The sequence below is a fragment of the Passer domesticus genome, chromosome 8 (genome assembly GCF_036417665.1).
Source record: "Passer domesticus isolate bPasDom1 chromosome 8, bPasDom1.hap1, whole genome shotgun sequence".
Lineage (NCBI taxonomy): Eukaryota > Metazoa > Chordata > Aves > Passeriformes > Passeridae > Passer > Passer domesticus.
Genome location: NC_087481.1, coordinates 45433095 through 45454886, shown reverse-complemented (window position 1 = coordinate 45454886; position 21792 = coordinate 45433095). Strand labels below are relative to the sequence as shown.

General features: G+C 57.4%; 1 protein-coding gene and 1 long non-coding RNA gene across 2 annotated transcripts; one reads left to right on the top strand and one right to left on the bottom strand.

Annotated features, from left to right (window-relative positions):
* The first annotated feature begins 747 nt into the window (after positions 1 to 747).
* LOC135306716 (solute carrier family 2, facilitated glucose transporter member 9-like) lies at positions 748 to 9218 on the top strand. Its single transcript, XM_064431108.1, has 12 exons — positions 748 to 999; positions 1914 to 2012; positions 2439 to 2599; positions 2685 to 2809; positions 3060 to 3205; positions 3284 to 3416; positions 3761 to 3948; positions 4062 to 4172; positions 5322 to 5423; positions 5975 to 6050; positions 7557 to 7684; positions 7901 to 9218. The coding sequence occupies exons 1-12, from the start codon at positions 859 to 861 to the stop codon at positions 8138 to 8140; spliced, it is 1650 nt and encodes a 549-aa protein (XP_064287178.1). The 5' UTR covers positions 748 to 858; the 3' UTR covers positions 8141 to 9218.
* Positions 9219 to 9461: 243 nt separating this feature from the next.
* Positions 9462 to 21682, bottom strand: LOC135306717 (uncharacterized). The gene is made up of 3 exons (XR_010367485.1): positions 19834 to 21682; positions 18698 to 18873; positions 9462 to 10417 (listed from the first exon to the last, which is right to left on the bottom strand). It is a non-coding gene; the product is annotated as an uncharacterized LOC135306717 (long non-coding RNA).
* Between the last annotated feature and the right edge of the window lie 110 nt (positions 21683 to 21792).

The following is a 21792-nucleotide window of genomic DNA, read 5'->3' as shown; positions in this document are numbered from 1 at the left end:
TCATGTGCAGGGGGAGACCAGAGCTGGAACACCCTCCGTGGGGGAATGTGGTGCCTGGACTCCGGCACAGCCCAGACAGCCCGGCTGGGGCTGGCCTGGGTGCCCACGGGGCTCTCCCAGCTCTGCCCCGCTCTCCTGGCCCCGCGGCACCGCCTGAGTGGGGCCAGCCTCTCGGGACCTGTCCCTTTTAAGCCCTCGGAGCTGTTGCCAGCCGTGGCTTAGTGGGGTCCCCATCCTTCCAACTGGCTCTTCGGCAAATTAAGAGCTTGCTATTAGGCTGCTAATTAAAGGCACTTCATTAGCAGCAGGGGAGGCAGCTCCTGGCCGCAGCAAAATTGGATTCCTCTGAGCTGCCATGAGCCGATTCTCTCCTCTCTGGGGCTGGGGGCTGTGTCCCTCCGTGTCCGGGGAAGGCAGCTGCCTCCAGCCATGGCCGTGGGCTGCCAGCCTCTTCCCGAGCGCGGGGGATGGGCACATCCACCCTCCGGGGGCCGGAGGGGATGGGGGTGTTGGGGGATGCGGGGCCGGAGGGGATGGGGGTGTTGGGGGATGCGGGGCCGGAGGGGATGGGGGTGTTGGGGGATGCGGGGCCGCCCCTCGCCGCCAGCCTCGGCGATGGTGCCGTGGTGTTGCCCCACTTACGGTTCCCGGGGTCACTCCCCTTGAGAGGGGACATGCGAGAGCTCTCATGGTGGCAGAGCATCACCTCAGGGCTCCGCTGCCCCCGGGCTGGGCCGGGACCCCGTCCGGCGGGGCTGCCCCTGCCCCCGGCGAGGGGAGCGGCTCCCGGACTCCTCCTCCGGCCGCCCCGGCTGCCCTGCCCTGCCTTCCCTCACCTCCTCCTTCTTCTGTCTAAAAATGGGAGAGACCAGCCGGGCCGCCGGGCCGGGGCTGCCTTCCTCCCCCTCTCCTCCTCCTCCTCCGTCCCCGCGCTCCGCCCGCAGCCTCTCGCCGCCGCTCGGGACAGGGACCCCGCGGCCCGGCGGGGACATCACCGGGGTGAGCTCCCTGCGGCCCGGGAGGGCTGCCCCATCCCCGCTTCCCGTCCGCCCTACGGCGTCCCTGTCCCCCTCTAGCCCCGGCCTGACACCCCTCGGCCTGACATCCCCCTCCCTTATTTTCCCGGCTTGGGATTCCTGGTGGGATTAGGGGGGATTTGCTGTGCGTGAGCCGGGAGCTGCCGGGTGCTACGGATCCGGCTACCGTGCGGAGGGTCGGGCTCGGTGCCGGGAGCGGGGCTGCTCCTGGGGACCCTGGCTCGTCCCGCCCTGGGAGCCGCGTCCCTCCGGGGACATTCATCCTCGGGACATTCATTGCAGCAGCCGGGGCTGTCCCTGCAGCTGGGGGTGCTCGGAATGCTCCTGAGCCCCCCGATCCTGGGCTGGGCTGGGTCAGAGCTGCAGGGTGGCTGCTCCCACCGGCTCCCCGCAGTGGGGACCCCAGCAGGAGCGGGGGGGAAAGGTGTTGCAGGGGGTGAGGGCTCAGGAGGTTGGTCCATGTGGTGTTTTGGGGTGTGCTGGGACCTTCCACGGGAACATTTCAGTGGTGTTGGGCTGCTCACAGCAGCACCACCCAGCTGCTCCACGGAGGTATGGGGATGGGTGTCCCTCATTTTCCTGCCTGCCCCTTTCCATCTGCTGCCCCTTCCAGCTGGGGGCAGGGGTGCCCAGGTTACCCAGGCTGGGTCACCACCATGGTAAAAAACCTCACAGCACAGCCACAAGACCAGCCACGAGGAAGCTGGATCAGCTGGGCTGGGCACTGGTGTGAAGCAATGTCAACACAGGATTCCATTGCACTGGGGTCTTTGCTCTGGGCCAAGATCATCCCTACTGGAAAAGGGGCAGTTCTGGATACCTTGGCTCCTGGCTCTGCTGGCCAGGGCTGTGCTGATCCTTCCTCCTCTTTCCCAGCGTCTCACCTTCCCCCTGCTGTCTGTCACCCTTCTGGTATCCTTTGGCTCCTCCATGCTCTATGGCTACAACCTTGCTGTGGTGAACTCACCGGCAGAGGTAAGGGATGGGCAACCTCCCTGGGAGCAGGGAAAATGGCTCTGCATCCACCCTTGGAGGGGCAGGGACAGCTGCCCAGCAGCCCCACATCAGAGCACTGGCATTTTCCTTGAGCAGTCACCCAGAGAGGAATGGCATGGGAAGGACATCACAGTCCATGTTCATGTACACCAAACTGGTTCTCCTGGGAAAGCAGGGCCTGGAAAGCTGGCCACAACCTCCCTGCTCCAGCTTGAGTGCTCTCTTTGGTATCTCTAAGTCATCCTTAGGCCTCTCAGGTGCTGAGACTTGCTGAGCAACCAGACCAGCACATCCCAGTCATAAGATGTTCTGCCATCCTTTAATGCTGTTAAACCCATTGTATTGTCCTATAGATCCTGTCTTCCCCTTTGTGCCAGCACATCTGTGTGTGTCTCTGCCCTGCAGCACATAAAGGCTTTCTACAACGCCACGTGGTCCCAGCGGTACGGGCACGGGCTGGGCCCTGCCCCCCTGACCCTCCTGTACGCCCTGACTGTCTCCATCTTCGCCCTGGGCGGGCTGCTGGGCTCCCTGCTGGTGGGGGTGCTGGTGGAGCGCTACGGCAGGTAAGGGTGCCACACCACGGGCCACGGTGGCTCAGAGGTGGTGGCTTGGGGCTGGAGGAGCTGCCCTGCTGCCTGTGCCTGCCAGGAATGGTGCTCTGAGCCGCAGCGCTCTCCTCGTCCTCCTGGCCGGCGGCTTCATGGGCTTCAGCCGGGAGCTGGGGTGCCCCGAGATGGTGATCATCGGCCGCTCCATCACGGGCATCCACTCAGGTGGGTGCTGCCTGGGCTGTGCACAGCCCCTTCCTCACGGCTCAGCCCCCTATTCCTGGGGGCTTTTTGTAGGTTTTGTATTCCCCACAGGCTCTGTGGAGGGGTTCTCTGGTACAGCCAGGGCCACCTCCAATGCCGTGGGGTCTCCACTGTGTTTGATGCTGGATATGGGAGGAGATGGACCTGGGGTCTGGCTAGGTACCCTTCTCCCCAGTGCCTCTGCCATCCCAGTGCCTCCTGTGCCCCCCAGGTATCTGTCTCAGTGTGGTGCCCCTCTACCTGGGAGAAATCGCTCCCAAGAACCTGCGGGGATTCCTGGGCCTCGTGCCCAGCATCTTCATCTGCCTGGGGGTTTTCTCGGCCCAGGTCCTGGGCCTGCCAGAACTGCTGGGCAAGGTGAGCACAATACCCCAGCCCACATGCTGGACACTGCTCTGTGCCCCCCATGACACATCCCATTTCAACTCCTCCCAGGACAGGTTCTGGCCCCTTTTCCTGTCCGTGGTGGTTGTTCCTGCCTCCCTCCAGCTCCTGCTGCTGCACTGCTTCCCAGAGAGCCCTCGGTACCTGCTGATAGAGAGAAATGACATCTGTGGGGCCACCAAAGGTGAGGGGGTGTCCCTGGGGAGCCTGGCTCTGGAAGGTGCTGGGTGCTTCTCCAAGGTCTTCCAAGACCAAGGCGCTTCCTCATGACATTCTTGCATGCCCATGCCTGACAGCCCAATACAGTCCTGATGGTTCAGGGCTTCTGTCCCACCCGGTTGTGCCACAGCATTTCCATGGTGCCCAGCACTGTGGTGTGAGGCTTTTCCCCATTTCCTATGGATGCTGAGCCCCGTATGGGGCTGCTGGGGAGGCTGGGCCAGGATAGAGCCAAGCCCTACCTGGTGCCATAGCTGTGAGCACCCACCCTGTGCTGGGGACACGTGTCCATGGCCCCCTCTCCCCCAGCACTGCGCCGGTTCCTGGGGAGCCCCGACGTCCAGGATGTGATCGAGGAGATGAAGGAGGAGCAGCGGTCGCTCTCCTCCGTGGAGATGGCATCAGTCTGGCAGCTGCTGCGGGAGCGCTCGGTGCGCTGGCAGACGCTCTCGGTGCTGGTGGTGAACGCTGGCATGCAGCTCTCGGGGATTGATGCCGTAAGCCCCAGTGCTCCTGCCCCGGGACACAGCCTGAGCTGAGCCCTGGCAGCTCGTGTCCTTGAGTGCCTGTGGCTCTGTCCCTCAGCTCACGCTGTGTCCCCTCCTCGCAGATCTGGTTTTACACCAACACCATCTTCGAGAACGCCGGGATCCCCGTGTCCCAGATCCCCTACACCACCATGGGCACCGGCGCCATTGAGGTCGTTGCCGGGCTGATCGGGGTGAGTGAGGGACAGACAGACGGACACAGCCCCTCCGTGCCACAGCCCTCTTGCCAGCACCATCAAATGGGGGGACAGAGTGGACCCCCAGATATCGTCTGTGCCACAGCACAGCCCCTTTTCTGGGGGCAAAGGATTTGTCATGGAAATGGGGATGGGAGATGGGATGAGACAGGCTCACTTTAGGAGTCATATTTTGAGATAATTTTAGGGTCACAGGGAGGTTGGGTAGAGATGGCAGGCAAAGAGAAGGTTGGATGGAGATGATGGAGGGGACTAGAAGTTTCTTCTGGCTCTCGCTTTCATTGTCCCTCCGTTAGCAGAGTCACATGTCCCCATTTCCCCCGCCCCCAGCCAAGCACTGGGCTGGCCCCAGGCTAGCAGCCCTGGCCCCCCCAGCCAGCCCTCATTTAGCTGGAGAGTTAGCACTGGGCCAGGCAGATTTATGGCCCTTGTCCCATCTGCAAGTGTCACCCAGGGCCAGCCCAAGCCACCCGGCACTAAATCCACTCCCTGACAATTACAGAGATGGATGGGGGTGGCTGCTCCCAGAAAAGAGGGAATGAGTGGGGGGCTGCTCCCCGCTTTCATAGCCAAATCCAGAGCAGAGTGGGGTCCCCTGCCTCTCTGAAGGGTACCCCCTGCACCCCTCCCCTTTCTGTGGGGGCGTCACAGCCCCCCCAGCATAGAGCCAGATTGCTTGGGAGCAGCCCCACAAATGGCCCCTGATGGACATGCTGAGATTGGTTATAAAATTACAGGCATTTGTTCTGCTGTCAATACCCTGCCTGCTCCCACTGCCGCTGCGCTGCCTGCCCACACCCTGCTGTGCCCACTGCCCCACAAACACCCCCCTCCCAGCATTTCCGCCTGGCACTGGTGCCAGTGTGGCTTGTGGGTCACCCCAGCCAGCCCCAACCCTGCACCCTCACCCCTGCTCTGTGGGACCCATCTCCTGCCCCATGCCTGCTCGCCCCTGGCACTTTCCATGCCCCAGCCCCAACCCTGGAACTCTGAGCTGGGGTTGCCCCCAGACCCCAGATGCCCCCAGGAGCATCCTCCCACCTACAGCTGATCTGGGGTTCAGGGGTGCTCCCATCCACCCTGGAGCTCCCCAGCACCCTGCCAGTCTCTGCTCTCTCTTGGCAGTGCTTCACCATCGAGAGGGTGGGCCGGCGGCCCCTCATCATCACCGGCTTCTGTGCCATGGGTGTCTGCTCAGCTGGCATCACCATCTCCCTGCTGCTGCAGGTAGGGCCTGGCCACTGCCACCCCCATTATCTGGGCCTCAGTGGTGGAGGGATGGGTAGAATCCTGGGGGAAGGAGCATGCGTGGAAATGAGAGGGGAGCTGGCTGTTCCAAGTCATGTTTTCCCTTCAAAGTTAAAGAGAAGGTAAATTTAGCACCAAGAACAACAACAAAAAAAGAAAATACAAATCCATATGAGAAAAATCCTGCTGCTTCTGGTAGGTTTTTTCCAGAAATAGTTTTTCCCAGGCAAGCAGCTGTGAAATGCCAGGGCAGGTGAAGGGTCCTTCTCCTGCTGTCTGCTTCCAGAGGATGCTCCCGTGGCTCTGGGGTTCCTGCAACATCATGAGCTGCTGAGTTGGCTGAGGCTGACCCTCAGCAGCTTTACCCCAAAGCACCCATTGCTTGTCTGCATCTCACCAATGTGTCCTGTGTGGCCGCTGTCCCCGTGAGCCACCAAGCCGAGGGCAGGCCTGCAGGCGTGTCCCAGGGGTGCTGGCTGTGAAGCTCGGGGCCAGCCCCTGCAGCCTCCCCAGCCCATGTCCCCTCGCAGGCCGCCCTGCCCTGGATGCGCTACCTCAGCGTTGCCTGCGTGGTCGGCATCATCGCTGGCTTCTGCATGGGACCAGGTGGGTCTGGGGCTGCCCCACTGGGAGCACTGGGCTGGGAACGGGGGCTCTGGGACACAGCGGGGTTTGCAGGCAGGTGGCAGGACCTGAGCCTTGGTCCCGTCCCCATGGTCCAGCCCTGGTTCTTGGTGCTGTACCTCCAGTGAAACCTCACCACAAACCCCTCCAGCCCCACACATCCCCAGGGCACACTCCAGCTCCTCCTGCTGGGCCATGCTCCAGGAGGAAGCAGAGTGAAAGCCCTGGCAGCCTTGCCCAGACCCCTGTGGAACTGTCACCACTCCTATCACAGTGCAGCTGGTGAGAACCATCCTGCCCCTAATGGAGTGCAGGCTCCAACAGCCAGGAGTGAAACCTGGACTGGTTTACCCAGTTGATGTATTAGCAGAGCTCTTAACAGATCTATAATTCATCCTCAGCCCAGACTTTATTCACTGTAATTACATCTTTAATTAGGATTTTAATGGCTCATTGTTCACAAACAATGATGAATAGGAGTTTTAAAACAAAAAAAAATATATATCTCTGTTCTGGGTGAGCTGTGAGTAAGAGTCCGTCAGGGGGCCCACTCCTCCCTCACTTCTTACACTTGGTTTTTGGTTCATCTTTTCCCTGCATTTGTAAAGAGGTCCAGACAGCCCTGTTTCAGGCAGCTGGGACCCCAGGCATGTCACCATATCAAAAACAGTCCTTTGCCAGATTCCTGTCTCTCTTGGAAGGTACTCTGGACCTCGGATCCTGCCCCCAACAGAGGGACAGTCCTGGGACCCAGGACTTCTGTCTCAGTGACACTAGGCTGGAGAGGCTAAGTCCTTCTAGGAGAAATAGCCACACCCTGTGTCCAGTTTTTGGACCACTTACAAGTTGGCTTGGGAAACCACTTCCATACATTCTGGGTTTTTTCACTATACATGGGAAAAGCAGGTTGGAAAATGGCATTTCTGTGTCCTGAGAGAGATTCTGATGCTCAGAGAAGTGGTTGCTTCTTTTGTCCCCAAATCAGCCACAGTGGCAACAGAAGCTGACTGACAGAAGGAAGTTTTCTAAACTGTTTTGACCAAAGGAGTCTGGAAAGGGCATTATGGAGGGTGCCAGAAAGGTGTTTCTCTATGCCTGTGATCTCTATGAGATTTAATATACCAGCATTTAGGAACATTTTTGGAAAACGAGGACCCACATGAAATGTTCCACCTTTATTTTGACTCAGTCTGAAACTTTCCAGTCAAAAACTGGGGAACTGGCCTGAGCACCCAGCAATGTGCCAGTGTGGTATGTCAGGGGGACACCAACCCCTCCAGATATATCCCAAGGGAGACCAAGGGCAGGACACTGCTCCACCACACTCCCTGTGTCCTCCGGCTCTCCCAGCACCACCAGTTTGAACCGTGAGTCTTGCTGGGCTCCAGCCCTTTGGCCACAGCACTGAAGTGGGCAGAACCTGTTGACCCCAGGGGTGCCTGGGTCACCCTGTCCTCCCTAGCCTTGCTGTGTCCCCTCCTTCTGCAGCTGGTGTCCCCTTCCTGATGACAGCCGAGCTCTTCACGCAGTCACACCGCCCGGCTGCCTACATTGTGGGGGGCTCCCTCAACTGGCTCTGCAACTTCACCGTCGGCTTCATCTTCCCCTTCCTGCAGGTACCAGTTCAGAGGGGCCCCGGGAGATGGAGGGAACGGACACAGCCCTGCTGCTCTCCCAGGATGGGGTGCCAAGGCAGGGATGCCTGTGCTCTTGGCTCAGCTCAGTGCTGAACAGAGCCAGCCCAGGGCAGGGTGATGGCAGGGGACACTGCCTCGTGCCATGCCCAGTTTGGGAGTGCCTGGCTCTCTGCCTCATCCTGCTCTTGTCCCCAGATGTCAGCCGGTGCCTTTTGCTACCTGGTTTTCTGTGGTGTCTGCCTGCTGGTGGCCCTATATGTCTACCTTGTCATCCCCGAGACCAAGAACAAAACCTTCATGGAGATCAGCCACGTCTTCGCCACGCGCCGCTCCGTCCTCTGCGTGCCAGCCCCCCTCATTGGCATGATGAAGCTCGATGGCTACGGGGCTTTGGAGGGCAGCTCCCTGGAGGGCTCAGGCTCCAGCCTGCCCTGATCTCAGTGGGCTGGGAGGATGGGGATGGGGAAGGATGTGGGGACCAATTGGTTCCAACCTGGTCATCGCTGGGTCTCTCCATGGCACAGTCTGGGCCCTGGGTGAGCCCCATTGATGCACCAAGGTTGCACTGACTGCTGGGCATGGTCCCCATGCTGGAGGAGATGCTCCCGCAGAGACAAGGGGACCCCCTGGAGCAGGGGATTCTCATTGCTCCTGGGTGTGGGGCCTTGGCAGGAGCTTCTGGCATGATCTGTTTAATAAAGGGCATTGCCACCAGAGCCATTGTTTGGCAAGTTTAGCCTGGAATGGCAGCAAGCAGGAGTGTGCTGGAATGGGCGGGTGCTTCTCCATCACCAGGGAAGAGCAGAATGGGAAGAGGGGCTTGTCCTCCTGCCCTCTGTGACTGGAAAGGTCAAAGTCACCCCACATTTTCTAGGAAGGGTGGTCAGGATGGCTCTTGCATCTCACCCCAAGCTGGTCATGCAAAGCTGGAGGCTGCTGCAGAAGGGACATGGAGCAGTTCTGAGCTGGGGGTGACTGTGCAGCCACTGTTCCCTCCGCAGGCTGCTGGAAACCCTTGGTGCCTGGCCACTGAGTGCTTCCATGGGAACTCTGCTCACTCCCAAACTCCCTGGAGGACAAAGGGATCCAGGATACACCCTGATCCCCTTACTGCACCCCGTGAATTGCTGTGACCCCAACGTGCTCTCCAAGCACGACCGCTCCCATGGCTCTGCCCTGAATCCTGGGGGCTGTGTTTGCAGGGAGAGGCTGTCCTGTGTCCCAGGACACCCCCAGCAGCTCCCACAAATACCATGGTACACCACGGGGTTCCCAGACCTGCCGGGAGCTGTCATCTGCAGGAAAACGACAACATTTTGTGCTGGTGAGAGGTAAGCCCAGGTTGGGGGGAGGGCTGTGTGGCCAAAACATTCATGCCAGCACAAACATCATTTTTTGCAAATAATTTAGCCTTTTATTTTTCCAGTTTCCCTCTCCATGACTGGTCCACAGCCTGGTGTTTGGTGTTTGTGGTCACTTAGTGAGGAGCCCTTCCCACATCCCTTGGCAAATCCTCAGGGCCCCTCTGGGTGTGTGCGGGTGCTGGCCCCATAGGGACAGGGACTGGGCCGTAGTGGGTCCCCAGTGACTGCTCCTGTCCTTTCCATCCTCAGGCAGCAGCCTGGGGCTCTGGTGCACGCTGAGGCGTTTAAGGACATGAGGCAGAGCAGGGTCAGGCTCCGCAGCCCGGCGCTCCCCACTCTGCCTCCTCCCGACTCCGCTCTCGGCGCAGAGCAGAGCGGTAAATATGTGCAGCATTACATATGTATAATGGAGTGTAAATAACCCCAAAAAGTGCATTGTAAATAGACTCCAAGTTTATCCTTTATTAATGAGGCACTGAGTGCCCTGCTGTTTTAGAGCAGCGAGACTTTGATAATATCAAAACCTAAATTACACTTGTGTCTCTCATTCCCAGCAAACGACAGCATCATTTCAGGCCTCTTTGCCACTTGTATTTATTTATTCTGGTATTTATCTATCTCTCCCACCCAGCATGTGGGGCAGCTTGGAGGATGCCCCCTGCCCTCCATGTGTGAGGCAATGGCCCCCCTGGGACCGGCCCCCCATTCCTGGGGTCCTGGCATAGCCAAGGAGTCGGAATGTTGCCTTACGGCCAAGGACTGCTCTAAGTGGCCAGTGAGATGGGGCAGACCTGGGAAATGTGGGGTCAGGACCCATTTCTGTCAGGGTTTTGGATGCCACCAGAGCCAGAAGTGCCCTCTTTCCAAGGACTGAGGGTCACTGGAAATATTCTATGGTGTCCTTTGGATGTATTTGTTCCTGGGGACTCGTTTGAGGGTACCATGTCAAAGGACATGTCCATCCTCTTTTCCATCAGGGCCTGGGGGTGAGGAACCCCCATGCTCATGGAACTCTGGCAACCCCTCAGTTTTTTCTGAGGCTATTGGGACAAGATTTTTTGGGGGGGTTGTAGTTCAAACTGCCCCATGCCACTGACCTGGTACTCCTGCAAAAGAGGGATTTGGGCTTCGTCTCTGCTTGTCTTGCCTGGGAGGCCTTCCCAGCTGCTCCACTGCAGGCTTCTCAGGAAGGATATGGCTGGGTGAGCTCTGAGCCGCTTTTCCATGTCCAAAGCTGCTTCCCCATGTTGAAATCCAGCTCCCTGGATTGAGGCTTTCAAAAGCACTGGTTCTGTCTGGTGAGGATAAGGCTGTATTCTCTAGTAGTGTCCAAGTAGACCTTGAAAAGCTGGAAAAGGTGCAAAGAAGAGTCTGAGAAATTACTTGGGCAGCTGGAAATGCTGCTGAACCTCTTAAGGTTTGCGGAAATGAAGATGAAGGTGGCTCTCTCCAAATGCACAAGTGCCTTCTCCTGGTGTGCCCAGTGCTAAAGGCTGGGTGGGTTCAAGGCTGAGGTATTCACATGGAGGGCTGGGCCTCAGCCCTGGACAATGTGGAATGGGAGAAAAGACCCTGGGTGGAACTCTCCAGCTGCTTTGAATGGTGGTCCTCAAGGAAATGGTCATGGTCCATCACTGGATATCTGCACATCCTCCATAGAAGCTCTCTAGGCTTGAGCTCACCTGGCTCAAGGTGAATGGTCACATCCCAACTGGAAAGCTGATCAAGGCTTGCTGGACACACCCTGGTGTCCCTGTGCAATCTCTGGGGACTGGTGAGGCCACAAGTGGCCGCAGAGCACGGTCAGACAAGCCACGGAGCACTCACACCCTGCCAGTGCCCTCAGTCCCATGGCTCCAGCAGAGATGGGCTCCAGGAGGATGGATCCTGGGCATCCACCAAGCCTTTGGGGAACCCTTTTGCACTGGTTTCACCAGGTGTTCCAACAGCACTGTCCCTGTCACCACAGTGGGGATGCCTTCACCCCCACAAATCTCATCTGGCTGCAGAGCCCCATCAGGAACCAGTTTTGACTGAAGGGGGTTCCTGTGTGCTCCACCTCCTCTCATATTCCATGTGGAAAAAGCAGTGCTGGGGCAGCACCGTGTTGCCCCGGAGGGGCTGGTGCAGAATTGGTCCCTCCCTCTTGTCTCACTGAGATTGTCCATGCTCCCAGCTCAGCAGCCCCGGGAGAATGGGGCTGGGCACAGGGAGCATTGCCTGGGGTCAGCTCGGTTTGGAAACAGACCCTGTGTTTGCAGCCTGGGCCCTGGGTGTATTTGAGGGATTCAGGGACTGATTCAGGGACTTGGAGGTGGACGAGAGGCTTGACATGGCCCTGCAATCCATGCCTGCAGCCCAGGAAGCCAATCGTGTCCTGGGCTGCATCACAGGAGGTCTGACCAACAGGTCAAGGGATTCTGTCCCTCTAGTCCCCTCCAGTGATTCCCAGCTGCAATACTGTGTCCACCTCTGGGGACCTCAGCACAGGAAGGACATGGGCCTGCTGGAACAAGTCCAGAGGCGGCCATGAAGATGCTCAGAGTGCTGGAGCACCTCTCCTATGAAGACAGGCTGAGATGGCTGAGGTTGTTTAGCCGGGAGAAGAGAAGGCTCTGGGGATGTTTCACTGGATAAAGGGCTGCAAGAACTGGGAAGGGACTTGGTACAAGGGCATGCAGTGATACGGCAAGAAAGAATTTTTTGAACCAACAAAAAGCAGGTTTGGATCAGATTAGGGAGAAATTCTTGACTGTGAGAGTGGTGAGGCACTGGAACATGCTGCCCAGAGAAGTAGTGGACGCCCCATCCCTGGAAGTTTTCAAGGGCAAGTTGGCCAAGTGTCTGCCCTGGGCAACACAGTAATATCACAGTATTATCACAGTAATAACTGCCCGGATACAAGTTACCCAGACAGAAAAGATTGCACACCCAAAATTAGGAAAGCCCCCTCCCCCCAAAAAGGTGAAAATTCCTCTCCTGTTTTGACATACCAGAGGAATCTTTCAGCACCATCCCAGGTCATCTTCTGCCTGGGAAGGGTGATTTTTTTTAAGGAATGGGTCCTCTCGGAACCTTCTTTTGTTTTTTCCTTTGCCTGGTGGTGTCAGGAGTTTCCCAGGGAGTGGAACAGGGACACACAGGCAGTGTAGGTGTGCCCATTCCAGGTGTCACAGCCCCATGGACACTTTTGTGCCATGATAAACCTGGCTCCCTCATGGCTGAAAGTTGTCCCTCCCCAGGCTGAGACCACAGCTATCACCTCCTTAAAGTGCAGAGCCAGGTCCAGCCTGCAGTTCTCATGGACTGATCAACAGTCTTTCTGCAGGTAAAATGGGTGGGGTTTTTTCTGTGTTCTGTGTAACAGGCACTCAGCTGAAACCCAGCACTTCAGAGGGGTGGAGAACAGTGATTCGTATCTTTTAAAAGCCTAAAATATTTCCCCGGCATCAACAATACCTACCCAACTTCAGAAAAAAAAATATATATAATGAAAAATATTTACAGTTAGATGGGGGAAAGTGTTTATCACCCTATGAGAAATATAATAATTCTGCATGGAAGCCTGCAGGCCCGTGGCTGGTGCTCTGCAGGTCTCTGCAGCAGTTGTGGGGTGCCAGGACTCGGCCGGGCCGGGTGGCCGGAGCGAGGGTGCCCGGCGGAGGTGCACACCAGCAGATGGCACTCCCAGAATTTATTGCTACAGCAAGCTGCCTCTCGGAGAGCAGTCATGTAGGAGATGTCCTATTATATGGGCAGTTGACTTTAATAGTCATTGTGTGCTTAAAGCACAGCAAAACAACAGTGGGAAAAAAAAAATCCCCACTCCACTTGGATGGCCCTTTTCCCCCCAGCCCTGCTAGTCTATTTGTACAGTAAATTAAAAATATGAATCACTTCTCTCTACTGCCTCCCCAAACACTCATCCTGTCAGGCTCTGTGTTGTCTTCATTTGTATTACCTTAATTTAATGTTAATTATGTTCTTCATTTACAAAGAACAAGCATTTACACTCCCTGTCTGGGGATTTTCCACACTCGCGGTCTCCACAGACGGGGAGGAAGGGGAGCGGCGGGGGCGGCGGTGCCGGGAGGAGCTGTTCGAGGGCCGGGGGAGCGGGGGGAGCAGGGCTGTCCCCCCCGAGCGGGCCGGGAACCAGGAGCGCTATTGCCTTTCGATTTATGAAACCCTATCGCTGCCTGTGCTTAAATCCCCCCTAATAAATCCTTTTTAAAAGGTCCTCGGCCAATGCAGGGCAGTGATTTATGGCGGGGAGCGCAGTGGAGGGAGGTCTGGTGGCAGGGTTTGCTGCCGGGGGTGTTGGGATGGCACAGGGTTGGGAGCCTGACCACTGCTGGGCAGTCCTAAGAAAAATTTCCTGCAGACTTTCCTTTTCCCTGATGTCTGCAGACTTGTTGGATGTTGCTGGTGATGGGATGACCTGTTTGATGTGTATGATCCATGGTGTGGATGAGGACTGCAAACCCTGCTCCATGCCTCAGTTTCCCCACCAGCACCTGGAGAAAACCACCCCCTCCCAGCTCCACCTATGCCCAGTGCTCAGCAGTGGGCCAAAGGCTGGGGTGCACTCACAGAAATTCCTTATGGGCTGTGTGTGCAGCAGTGTGTGCTCGTGTGCACGCATGAAAAGGATCCAGGTCTCTACAAACACCCCACACTCATCCCAAACCTGACTTTCCCACGCACAGAGCCTGTGACTGGAATGAGGAAGGACAGAAGAGCCGAAAAAGAAGAAAAACAATTAAAGAAAGAGTAATGAGCTTTCCTGGGCTATGAGACATGTTCCTCTTCACAGGCTGCCCTTGGCCATCCCCGGGATGGGGGACATGGGGTGAAGGCTCTGTGCAGCCACATTTTCAAACTGTGAGCCCCTGTCTGCACTCAGCAGGGTTTCAGCACTGCCCAACCTGCCTGAGCCCTGCCATGGCCTGTTCTTCTAGCCCTGTGTCCAGGAACATCAAGGGATATTCCCAGGGAACCTGAGGATGGAATCTGAGCAGAGTAAGCAGCATCTTTGGTCTCATTTTGTGTAAGAGCTCCTTATTTTGCAGTGCAAATTGGTGTTGTACTAGTACATCATGGGAGCTGGGTGGATTGGACTGAGATGCACATCCCCAAATCTTCAAAAACCCCAAAAAAGAGAATTAAAGGGGAAAAAAAAGAAAAAAAAAGAAAAAAAAACCCAAAACAAAACAAAACACCAAAAAAACCCATCAAAAAAACAAACAAACAAACAAAAAAAACACAAAAAACAACCCACTAAGCCTTTCTGTTCTGTGTGACACAGGAACCCCAGAAAAGTCCAGAAAACAAACTCCCACTGACAGGAAAACCCAAGATACCACACACCCGCTCCTCCCAGTCACCACCACCCATTTCCATGGCAACAGCCACACATTCTGGGGTGAGGACCTGAGCCCCCTCGTCACTAAATGGCCTCAGGACCAGGGCAGGTCTCCTCACTGGTTGCTTGGGGGGGACATCCCAGGTTTGACCCTCTAGACTTCTGCCACGAGCGCATCTTGCAGCTGCAGAGCTCATCCCAAACCCCTGTTTGGGGGGCTGCAGCCCCACAGCCCATCCCACACCCCACTCCTGCTCTTGGCCAGCTATGGGGCAACCCCACGGCAGGGTTTCCTTCCCCCTACCTCATCCTTCTGCCATGTGGATTTGAGGCCACTCACTCGATGACAGAAGTGGCTCAAGCATTCCCGGTGGGACAAACACGCCCCCGCTCCAGGGGGATGACAATCTCCGCCATCCTCCACCGGCCATGCCTGCGCCCTCCCCACGTGCTCCCATGTGCTCTCCCTTATTAACAATGACCTTTCCACCGTGCTCACCGCTGATTCCCCAGTCCCAAATATCTTTTAAATGGGTTTCAGGAGCTGATGTGAGCTCCGTTAAAAGGCCACCGTGCCGCACCCGCCCCACGCCGCAGTGTCCCCTGTCCCACGCAGTGCCACCCACGCACACGCTCACGCTCTCACACGCTCACACTAACATTTTAATTAATGAAAACCCCTTTTTTTTTTTTTTTTTCCCCCTCCCCTCATAAGCGCTTTAATGTGTGTTCGCAGCCCGGCTGATCCCCACAGCCATGGAAATATTAGGTTGACGGATGTGGTCTGTCGCCAGCGCTCCCTCAACGGGTCTGCCTGTCAGCTCGCCGATGATGACATTAACACGGGAAGAAAGTGATGACAAATGCCCGTTATCAGGGAACGAGGCCTGTGACAAATCGCACGGCGCCTCGCGAGCAGCCCCATTACGCTGTAATAAAAAAAGATGGATGGCTCAGCGCACCGGGGCCCCGCGCTAATGCGATTTCGCCTGGTCTCTCCGGGTTCTAATTAAGGCAGAAAACGGAGAATGAACAGGAGTCCCTGGTGCCCGGCTCCCACCTAGTCCCCCCCTCAAACGCCCCTCGGTGATGGGCACTGGCCCTCAGGGACGGTGTCCCCCAGCTGCCCTGGTGCCCCAGAGCGTGGGAGAGGGCTTGGTGGGGATGGACGTGGACAAGAGTGCAGACCTCTGGGGGTGTGCAGGACGGGTGGGGGCTGGGGGACCCCTCTGCCTCTGCCGGCCCAGTTTTCCTCTGCCAGGTGGGCTCAAGGTTCCCCCATCCGGGGCAAAGGGAGGAGGGGACACGGCCACCATCAAATGTGTCACTCGGAGACAAATGTCACCTCCACCATCTGCTGCAGCATGTGAGGTGGCGGGGGGAGCACGGCAGAGAGGGGACGGGTGGGACAGTGCCACCCTGGGAAGAGGCTCAGCCGCCGTGGAGCAGGGACACCAGTACTGATCACAGAGGGGGTGGCCATTGGCGGGGCTGAACAGGGTCCGTGGGATGCTCATGGGAAGCAGTGACTTGCTTTGGGACAGGATGGGAGAAGGCAGCTGTGTGGGGTCAGTCCCTCCAGGAGTTCTGTGTGTCCACACCCACTGAGCACACCGATGGCTGTGCCCTTGGTGACAAGGACACGACCACAGATGCCACTGAGGCGGGAGCACCTGCTGGGGGAAAGGAGGAGTCGGCCCCTGCCAGGGGTGCACAGTGGGGATAAACACCCCACAACCTGGATGGGGTGCCCAGACTCTGCAGGCAGGCACTTTCCCCACTGCCCCCACACCTCCCCACTGCCAGCCAGCTGCCTGCACACCCCTCACACCCTCCCAGCTCCCCAGCAAGGAGGTAGAACTGGTCCCCCTCTCCACCTCTGCCCACATCCCCAGCCTCCTTGGGTGTTTTCACCTGGAGAAAGAGATGTGCAAATGACAACTCATTCCCTGACCTCTCCCCGGAGATCTGAAGAGCACTCACAGCTGTGAGTCAGCCTTGTGGGGTGTCTCAGTGGGCACCCAACAGCTCCTCCAGTCCAGCTCCTGAGACAGGAGCAGTGGCACTGCCACCAGGGCCCTTCTGTGCAGCTGGACCTATCCCTGACTGCACCTTGCAGATGTGCTGAGGAGCCACACCAATGCAGTTTTCCCATCTTTTCTACACACAGGGAAGGTCTGGGCACCCCCAGCCCTCACCAGACCTGATGAAGGTGGTGCCAAGGGGATGCAGCCCCCCCACACCCTACACCCCACAGGATAGCACAGAGCAGCATCTCCTGCAGGTCCTGACCAGGTCCAGCACGTATTTACCTCATGCCAGGCAGTCTGCAGGCTCAGGCTGTCCCTTTATTTGGCTTTGTGCCATACAGCTTAATAATTCCCGGCAGAAGAGAGCAAGGTAAGGGGAGCAAGTGGCACAGGGACCTGTCAGGGAATGTCACTGTCCTTGGGTGATGGAGAAGGAGGCTTGGACAAAGGCTACTCCCTTCCTGGGAGGAAGGAACCACATTGTGCTGCTCTGAACATGCTTTTGAAAGTACTTTTCCCTTTCAATGGAGAGCTAGGTTTGCTCAGGAAAGATCCCTGAATGATTCCTGTCATGTCCTGGGGGATTTATTGGTCATTTCAGGAAGTTTTTTAAGGCTTACACTTATTACAGCTCCCCATGCTCCTTTCACCTGCCCAGGCCTTCAAAGGGGCTTTGACAAACTTGAAATATTGCTGGAGCAAAACTGATCCCAAATGGCAACCACTGTCAGTGGGAGCATCCCAGCTCTGTTGTAAAAGCTGCTAAGCTGCTGAGTCTGAAGCCAGACTCACCTATCTGTGTTCATCAACTTTTGTACCCCAGATCTAATTTTAGACCTATTCAGAATGAGAGCTGAGCAAAGACTTCCAATAGCTGCTTCTGGATGAAACAGCCTCTGGTGCTGCCTAGCAGCCTAGACTAAACCTGCTCTCCTGGATCCAGCAGCAAAAGTAAGTGCAGAGGCCATGGAAATCATTTTGAACAAATCACCTTTGCTGAGAGCCAGCTGGGAACACAACAAGTTCCTGTTTTTGCAGCAGGTTCAACCAGGGGACTTGCTTCCCCAGCTGGGATGAGCTTTGGAGGCTGCACCTGGACCTGTCAGGGGCCAGTGCTCAAGGGTGATGCTTAAGCATTGGCCTCAAGCTGCTGCTGACTGAACCCAGCTTAGCCCTAAGAAGGACCCTAAAAAAGATAAATCACCCCTGTAACATTGCAAGAGCAACCCACAGTGGGGTCATGTGGAGGACTTGACAAACCTGTTGGGGAGAGGTTGCTTAGAAGGATGGGAGCTCTCTCTGCAGCCTTGCAAAGTCAGTAATATCCTTGGCTGAGAAATAGGAGCAGAAATGTGTGCTACCAGGTGGAAAGCACAAGTGGCAGTCTGGACACCAGCACACCCTTCAGTTTGTGACCAGCAGCAGGACTGGCAGGACTGTGACAGATCCACTGCACCTGTGGGATGGCCAGGCAGTGCCAGGAGAGGCTCACAGAGCCCTGCCTGCCCAGCCAGGGGCTTGGCAGCCTGCACACCCAGCCCTTGGCTGTACTGTTCACAAAAATGAGCCCATACCAGCACAGGCAGGCAGATACAGCTTATCCCTGGGAAAGTCCTGATGCCCTACTCAGACATGTTTTGCTGTTCTCGCCCTTCCCAAGCAGAGAGCAAAGGCAGGGTGTCAGCAAAAATGTTCTCCCTTACTGCTGGACAGAGGGGAGCTCAGTGTTTGGCCAGGAGTGGCATTGGGTGTCTTTTATTGCACCCCCAAGGGCTCCCCTCAACCACCTAGGCTGGCAGGTTGGGCTGGCATCATCCCAGGAAGTGGAGCAGCTGCCTGGTGGGTACATGAATATCCAGGTTCACAGCCATGTTCAGGCCTCACCTCAGCAGTTGGTGCAGGCAGGGATTGGGATGGCAGCTGATGTAGCTGTCCTCAGAGCTCAGCTCTCACAGCCTGGCTGGATGCTGGGCTGGTCATCCCCTCCAGCTGGGAAACAAACAGAGCTTAGTGCCAAAACACCCAGGGAGTATGCTGAGCTGGGCTGAGTGATACAGGGACCATGCACACGGGGCTCTGGGACCTGGAGGTAAACCTGTCACAAGGGAACAGGGGGATGTACCCCCACAGGAGATTTCTGCACCCTAAGGATCATGGATCAAGCAGAAGGTGAGAGCAACAGACCAAAGGGGGCACTTCAGGCCACCAACTGTGGCACTGTCCTCTGCTGTACCTGTATCAGGTCCTGCTGGTCCCTCACCCTCAGTCCTGGGCAGGAGCTGGGCTCAGACACCTGGTGCCCTCCCTGGCTCTGCTGTTCATGTTCATGAAACCACCAGTCCATGTGTTCTTCAGTTTCCCCCAACAAGGAGCCCCTTCTCCAGGCTTTATACCACTGACCAGAACATCCTGTGGTTAAAACAGAAGGAGAGGATGGTCAGAAAGAGAGCTCAGGAGCAGGGGATAGGGTGGAGGGGGTGTACTGGGAGCTACACCTGCTTCACCCCGCTGTTCACTGCTCTGGGCAGCTGTGCTGTTGGAGCTGGGATCCTCAGCACGCCCTGCTCTGCATCCCCCCTGCCTGACCCATGCCAGCCACTTCACTTTAGCTGTAGCTCCGCTGACCTGCCATTAGTTATAGTGCCTGAGCCCAAGCAGGAGGTCAGTCAAGCTGGCCCGGACATAAATCAGCTCCCTACGGGCAAGGAGGCTTGGGGACAGCAGTGACAAGAGCCCACCACGTGCTGTAGGACCCTACCAGCCTTGCCCCCCTCACACCCAGCCAGGCTCCCTGGGGACCCTGCTGTCCCACCAGCAGGTCCTCAGGGTGAAGAGAAGCAGGGGACAAGGGGCTGTGCCACAGAGAGAGGCTACATGGCTCCCCAGAACACAACAGCGGGGCCAAGACCCTAAAAGCCCAGACAGGGGATCGAGGGCCAGCTCAGGAAGTGTCCACCACAGAGCTGGGCACCACAGGGGGGATGTGTCTGAGAGATGACACACGGGGCTGAGGGGACAGTCCGAGGGCTGGGGCACCTCCCGCTGCCCCGCGAGGGGAAGATCTGGGTGAAGAGGGGTTTCTCTCCCGCCATGGGGCTCCCTGCCCGGCCCTGCCCATCCCGGCCCATCCCATCCCGGCCCAGCCCAGCCCAGCCCGGCCCAGCCCGGCCCATCCCGGCCCATCCCATCCCGGCCCGGCCTCCTCGTGCGTGCCCGCGCTGCCATCCCCGGTGCTCCGGCTCCCTCTGCTGCCGGCGAGCAGGGCGGCTGATGGAGCCGCCGCCGCAGCGCCTCAGCCGCCCTGGGTGCCCGCCAGGCGTTCGGCCACCACAGGGCACCGGCAGCTCCCACAGGCCCCGATCCGCTCACCTGGAGAAGGGGTGCGGGCAGAGGATGGACCCTGCGGGAGACGTGGGACAGGCAGCCCCAGGCAGCTCCGGCGCAGTGGGCATTGCCAGAGCCTGCCGGTGGCTGCACACCCTGGAGAGCCCATGGAGGGACGGACTGTGGCAAGATCTCAGGCTCAGTGCTCGACAGACTCCACGCCGAGACTGCGGCTCCAAAGTGCAGACATTTGCAAACAGGTCCTTTCAGCTTAGGTGATCTCTTTTCTCTGGGTAGACATGTGTGTTCATGCCATGCAAACTGCAAGTGTCATGAGCTGCTCAGCAGCCAGTCTGTTTCTTTTTAAAACCTGACATAAGCAGGTAAATTATCCCCAAGTAACACATTTACCACGGGAGGAAAAATGTCGGTGCTGCTGCTGCCACCAAAGCAGGAGCTCCTGGCTCCCATTCCCCACGGTGACGGGGAGCCTGAGTTATGGCCCTGTTGGAGAGACAGCAGGGTTGTAAATGCCTCTGTTTGTGCTGTTTTCCAGCCCAACCAAAGCCCATTGATCACTGGGACAGGAGTGAAGCCAGCAAAGAGAAGCAGGAGCTGGGATGGTGGAGACACACAGCCAGAGCCATGCCAGGAGCTGGACACCTGTAGGGATGCTTGGATCTGCCCTCTGTGTTCTGCCTCTGTGGGATCCCTGGTCTGAGGACTCCAGACAGAGGAAACTGCTGCAAACAGGGACTGCAATACAAACCATCACACCGGGACCTGACACATGCCCTGCTGCATTCCTTGCTCCTGCTGCCCAGTGGCTGCCCAGGCAGGGCTCACTCTGCACCCACTGGCCCTGAGGGTGCCCTGCAGGGTGCTCTGCCCTCCAGGCTTGCTCAGCTGCACCCAGCAGCCCTTCCCTCACGCTCCGCACCGACGTCAGCCCGGCCATCAATAGCACTTGGTTAATTAATTTGATAGGAACAGCAGGGACCACACTTTGCATTTAGTGAACTTCTGAGAACTTCCAACCTCATCTTCATAATTGGCCTCATAAATTCGAGGAAAGAGAGAAATCAGCAAAGCCAGAGAAGCGCGGGAGGCAGGAGAGGCCCTGCACGCGGGAGGGCGGGCGAGTGCGTGAGAAGTGACTCTATTTGGTGTCCTTATTTAATTTTATTGCACAGATCCATCTTCGCCCGCCCCCTCCCTGCCTAGCCCTCTCTCTCCCGCTCTCCCTGCTGAGTTCACCTAATCATGATAAATTCATATTCATTTCCCTGCCTGCTCCGACGGGGGGAGCAGCAGCTCCCCTACATTCGCCCAGCCATGCTGCCATTAGCAAATATTTACTCATGAACACAAAGTGCCAGAGTTGGAGGCCAAACTACCCTCTCTGCACCCCTTTCCACCAGCCCCCTCCCATCCCTGCACCAGGATGAGCAGGACAGCTGAGGATGGGTGTCCTTCCCACAGGGTAGGGAGCAGGGTGGGAAGGGCTGCCTAACACCCAGAGCTTTTTCTTTGTCCAGAGCTTTTCTTCCTTTTCGATGAGGGAGGCAGAGAGGTGCTTTTTAAGGGGACAGGAATGGCCTGAGACCCCAGTCTAGACTCACCTTCGGGGTGCAGGGATGGCAGAGTGGGAGCAAGGGGCTCTGCAGCAGAACCCGAGGGCCTGTCCCGGCTCCATGACTTTCCACTCGTTCTTTAAGTGCTGCTGCATTTTGTTTTATTTTTAATTTTCAGGATGATCAGACTCACAGCCAGGGAGAGCGGGAGGGGGTGTGCTGGGGAGGGGGGAATAGCTGAAGCCCCTTCCTGGGAAGCAGAAACTGGGCAAGACCTCATTAGAGATGCCTAAAACCACGTTTGCTCTCCCTGCCTGCACTGATCCTGGGGACTCGGCCCCCACCTCTTCCCAGACACCCCAGCACCCCCATCCCTTGTACCTTCTTGCCAAGTGGGGCATGCTGTGGCTTGGAAGAGGCAGGAGGTGGG

Excerpts from the sequence above, each read along its gene's own strand:
- LOC135306716 (XM_064431108.1), top strand. The coding sequence starts at position 859 with ATGGGAGAGACCAGCCGGGCCGCCGGGCCGGGGCTGCCTTCCTCCCCC. Across the intron at positions 1,000-1,913 it reads CCGGCGGGGACATCACCGGG|CGTCTCACCTTCCCCCTGCT; the intron begins GTGAGCTCCCTG and ends CCTCTTTCCCAG. Across the intron at positions 3,949-4,061 it reads AGCTCTCGGGGATTGATGCC|ATCTGGTTTTACACCAACAC; the intron begins GTAAGCCCCAGT and ends CCCTCCTCGCAG.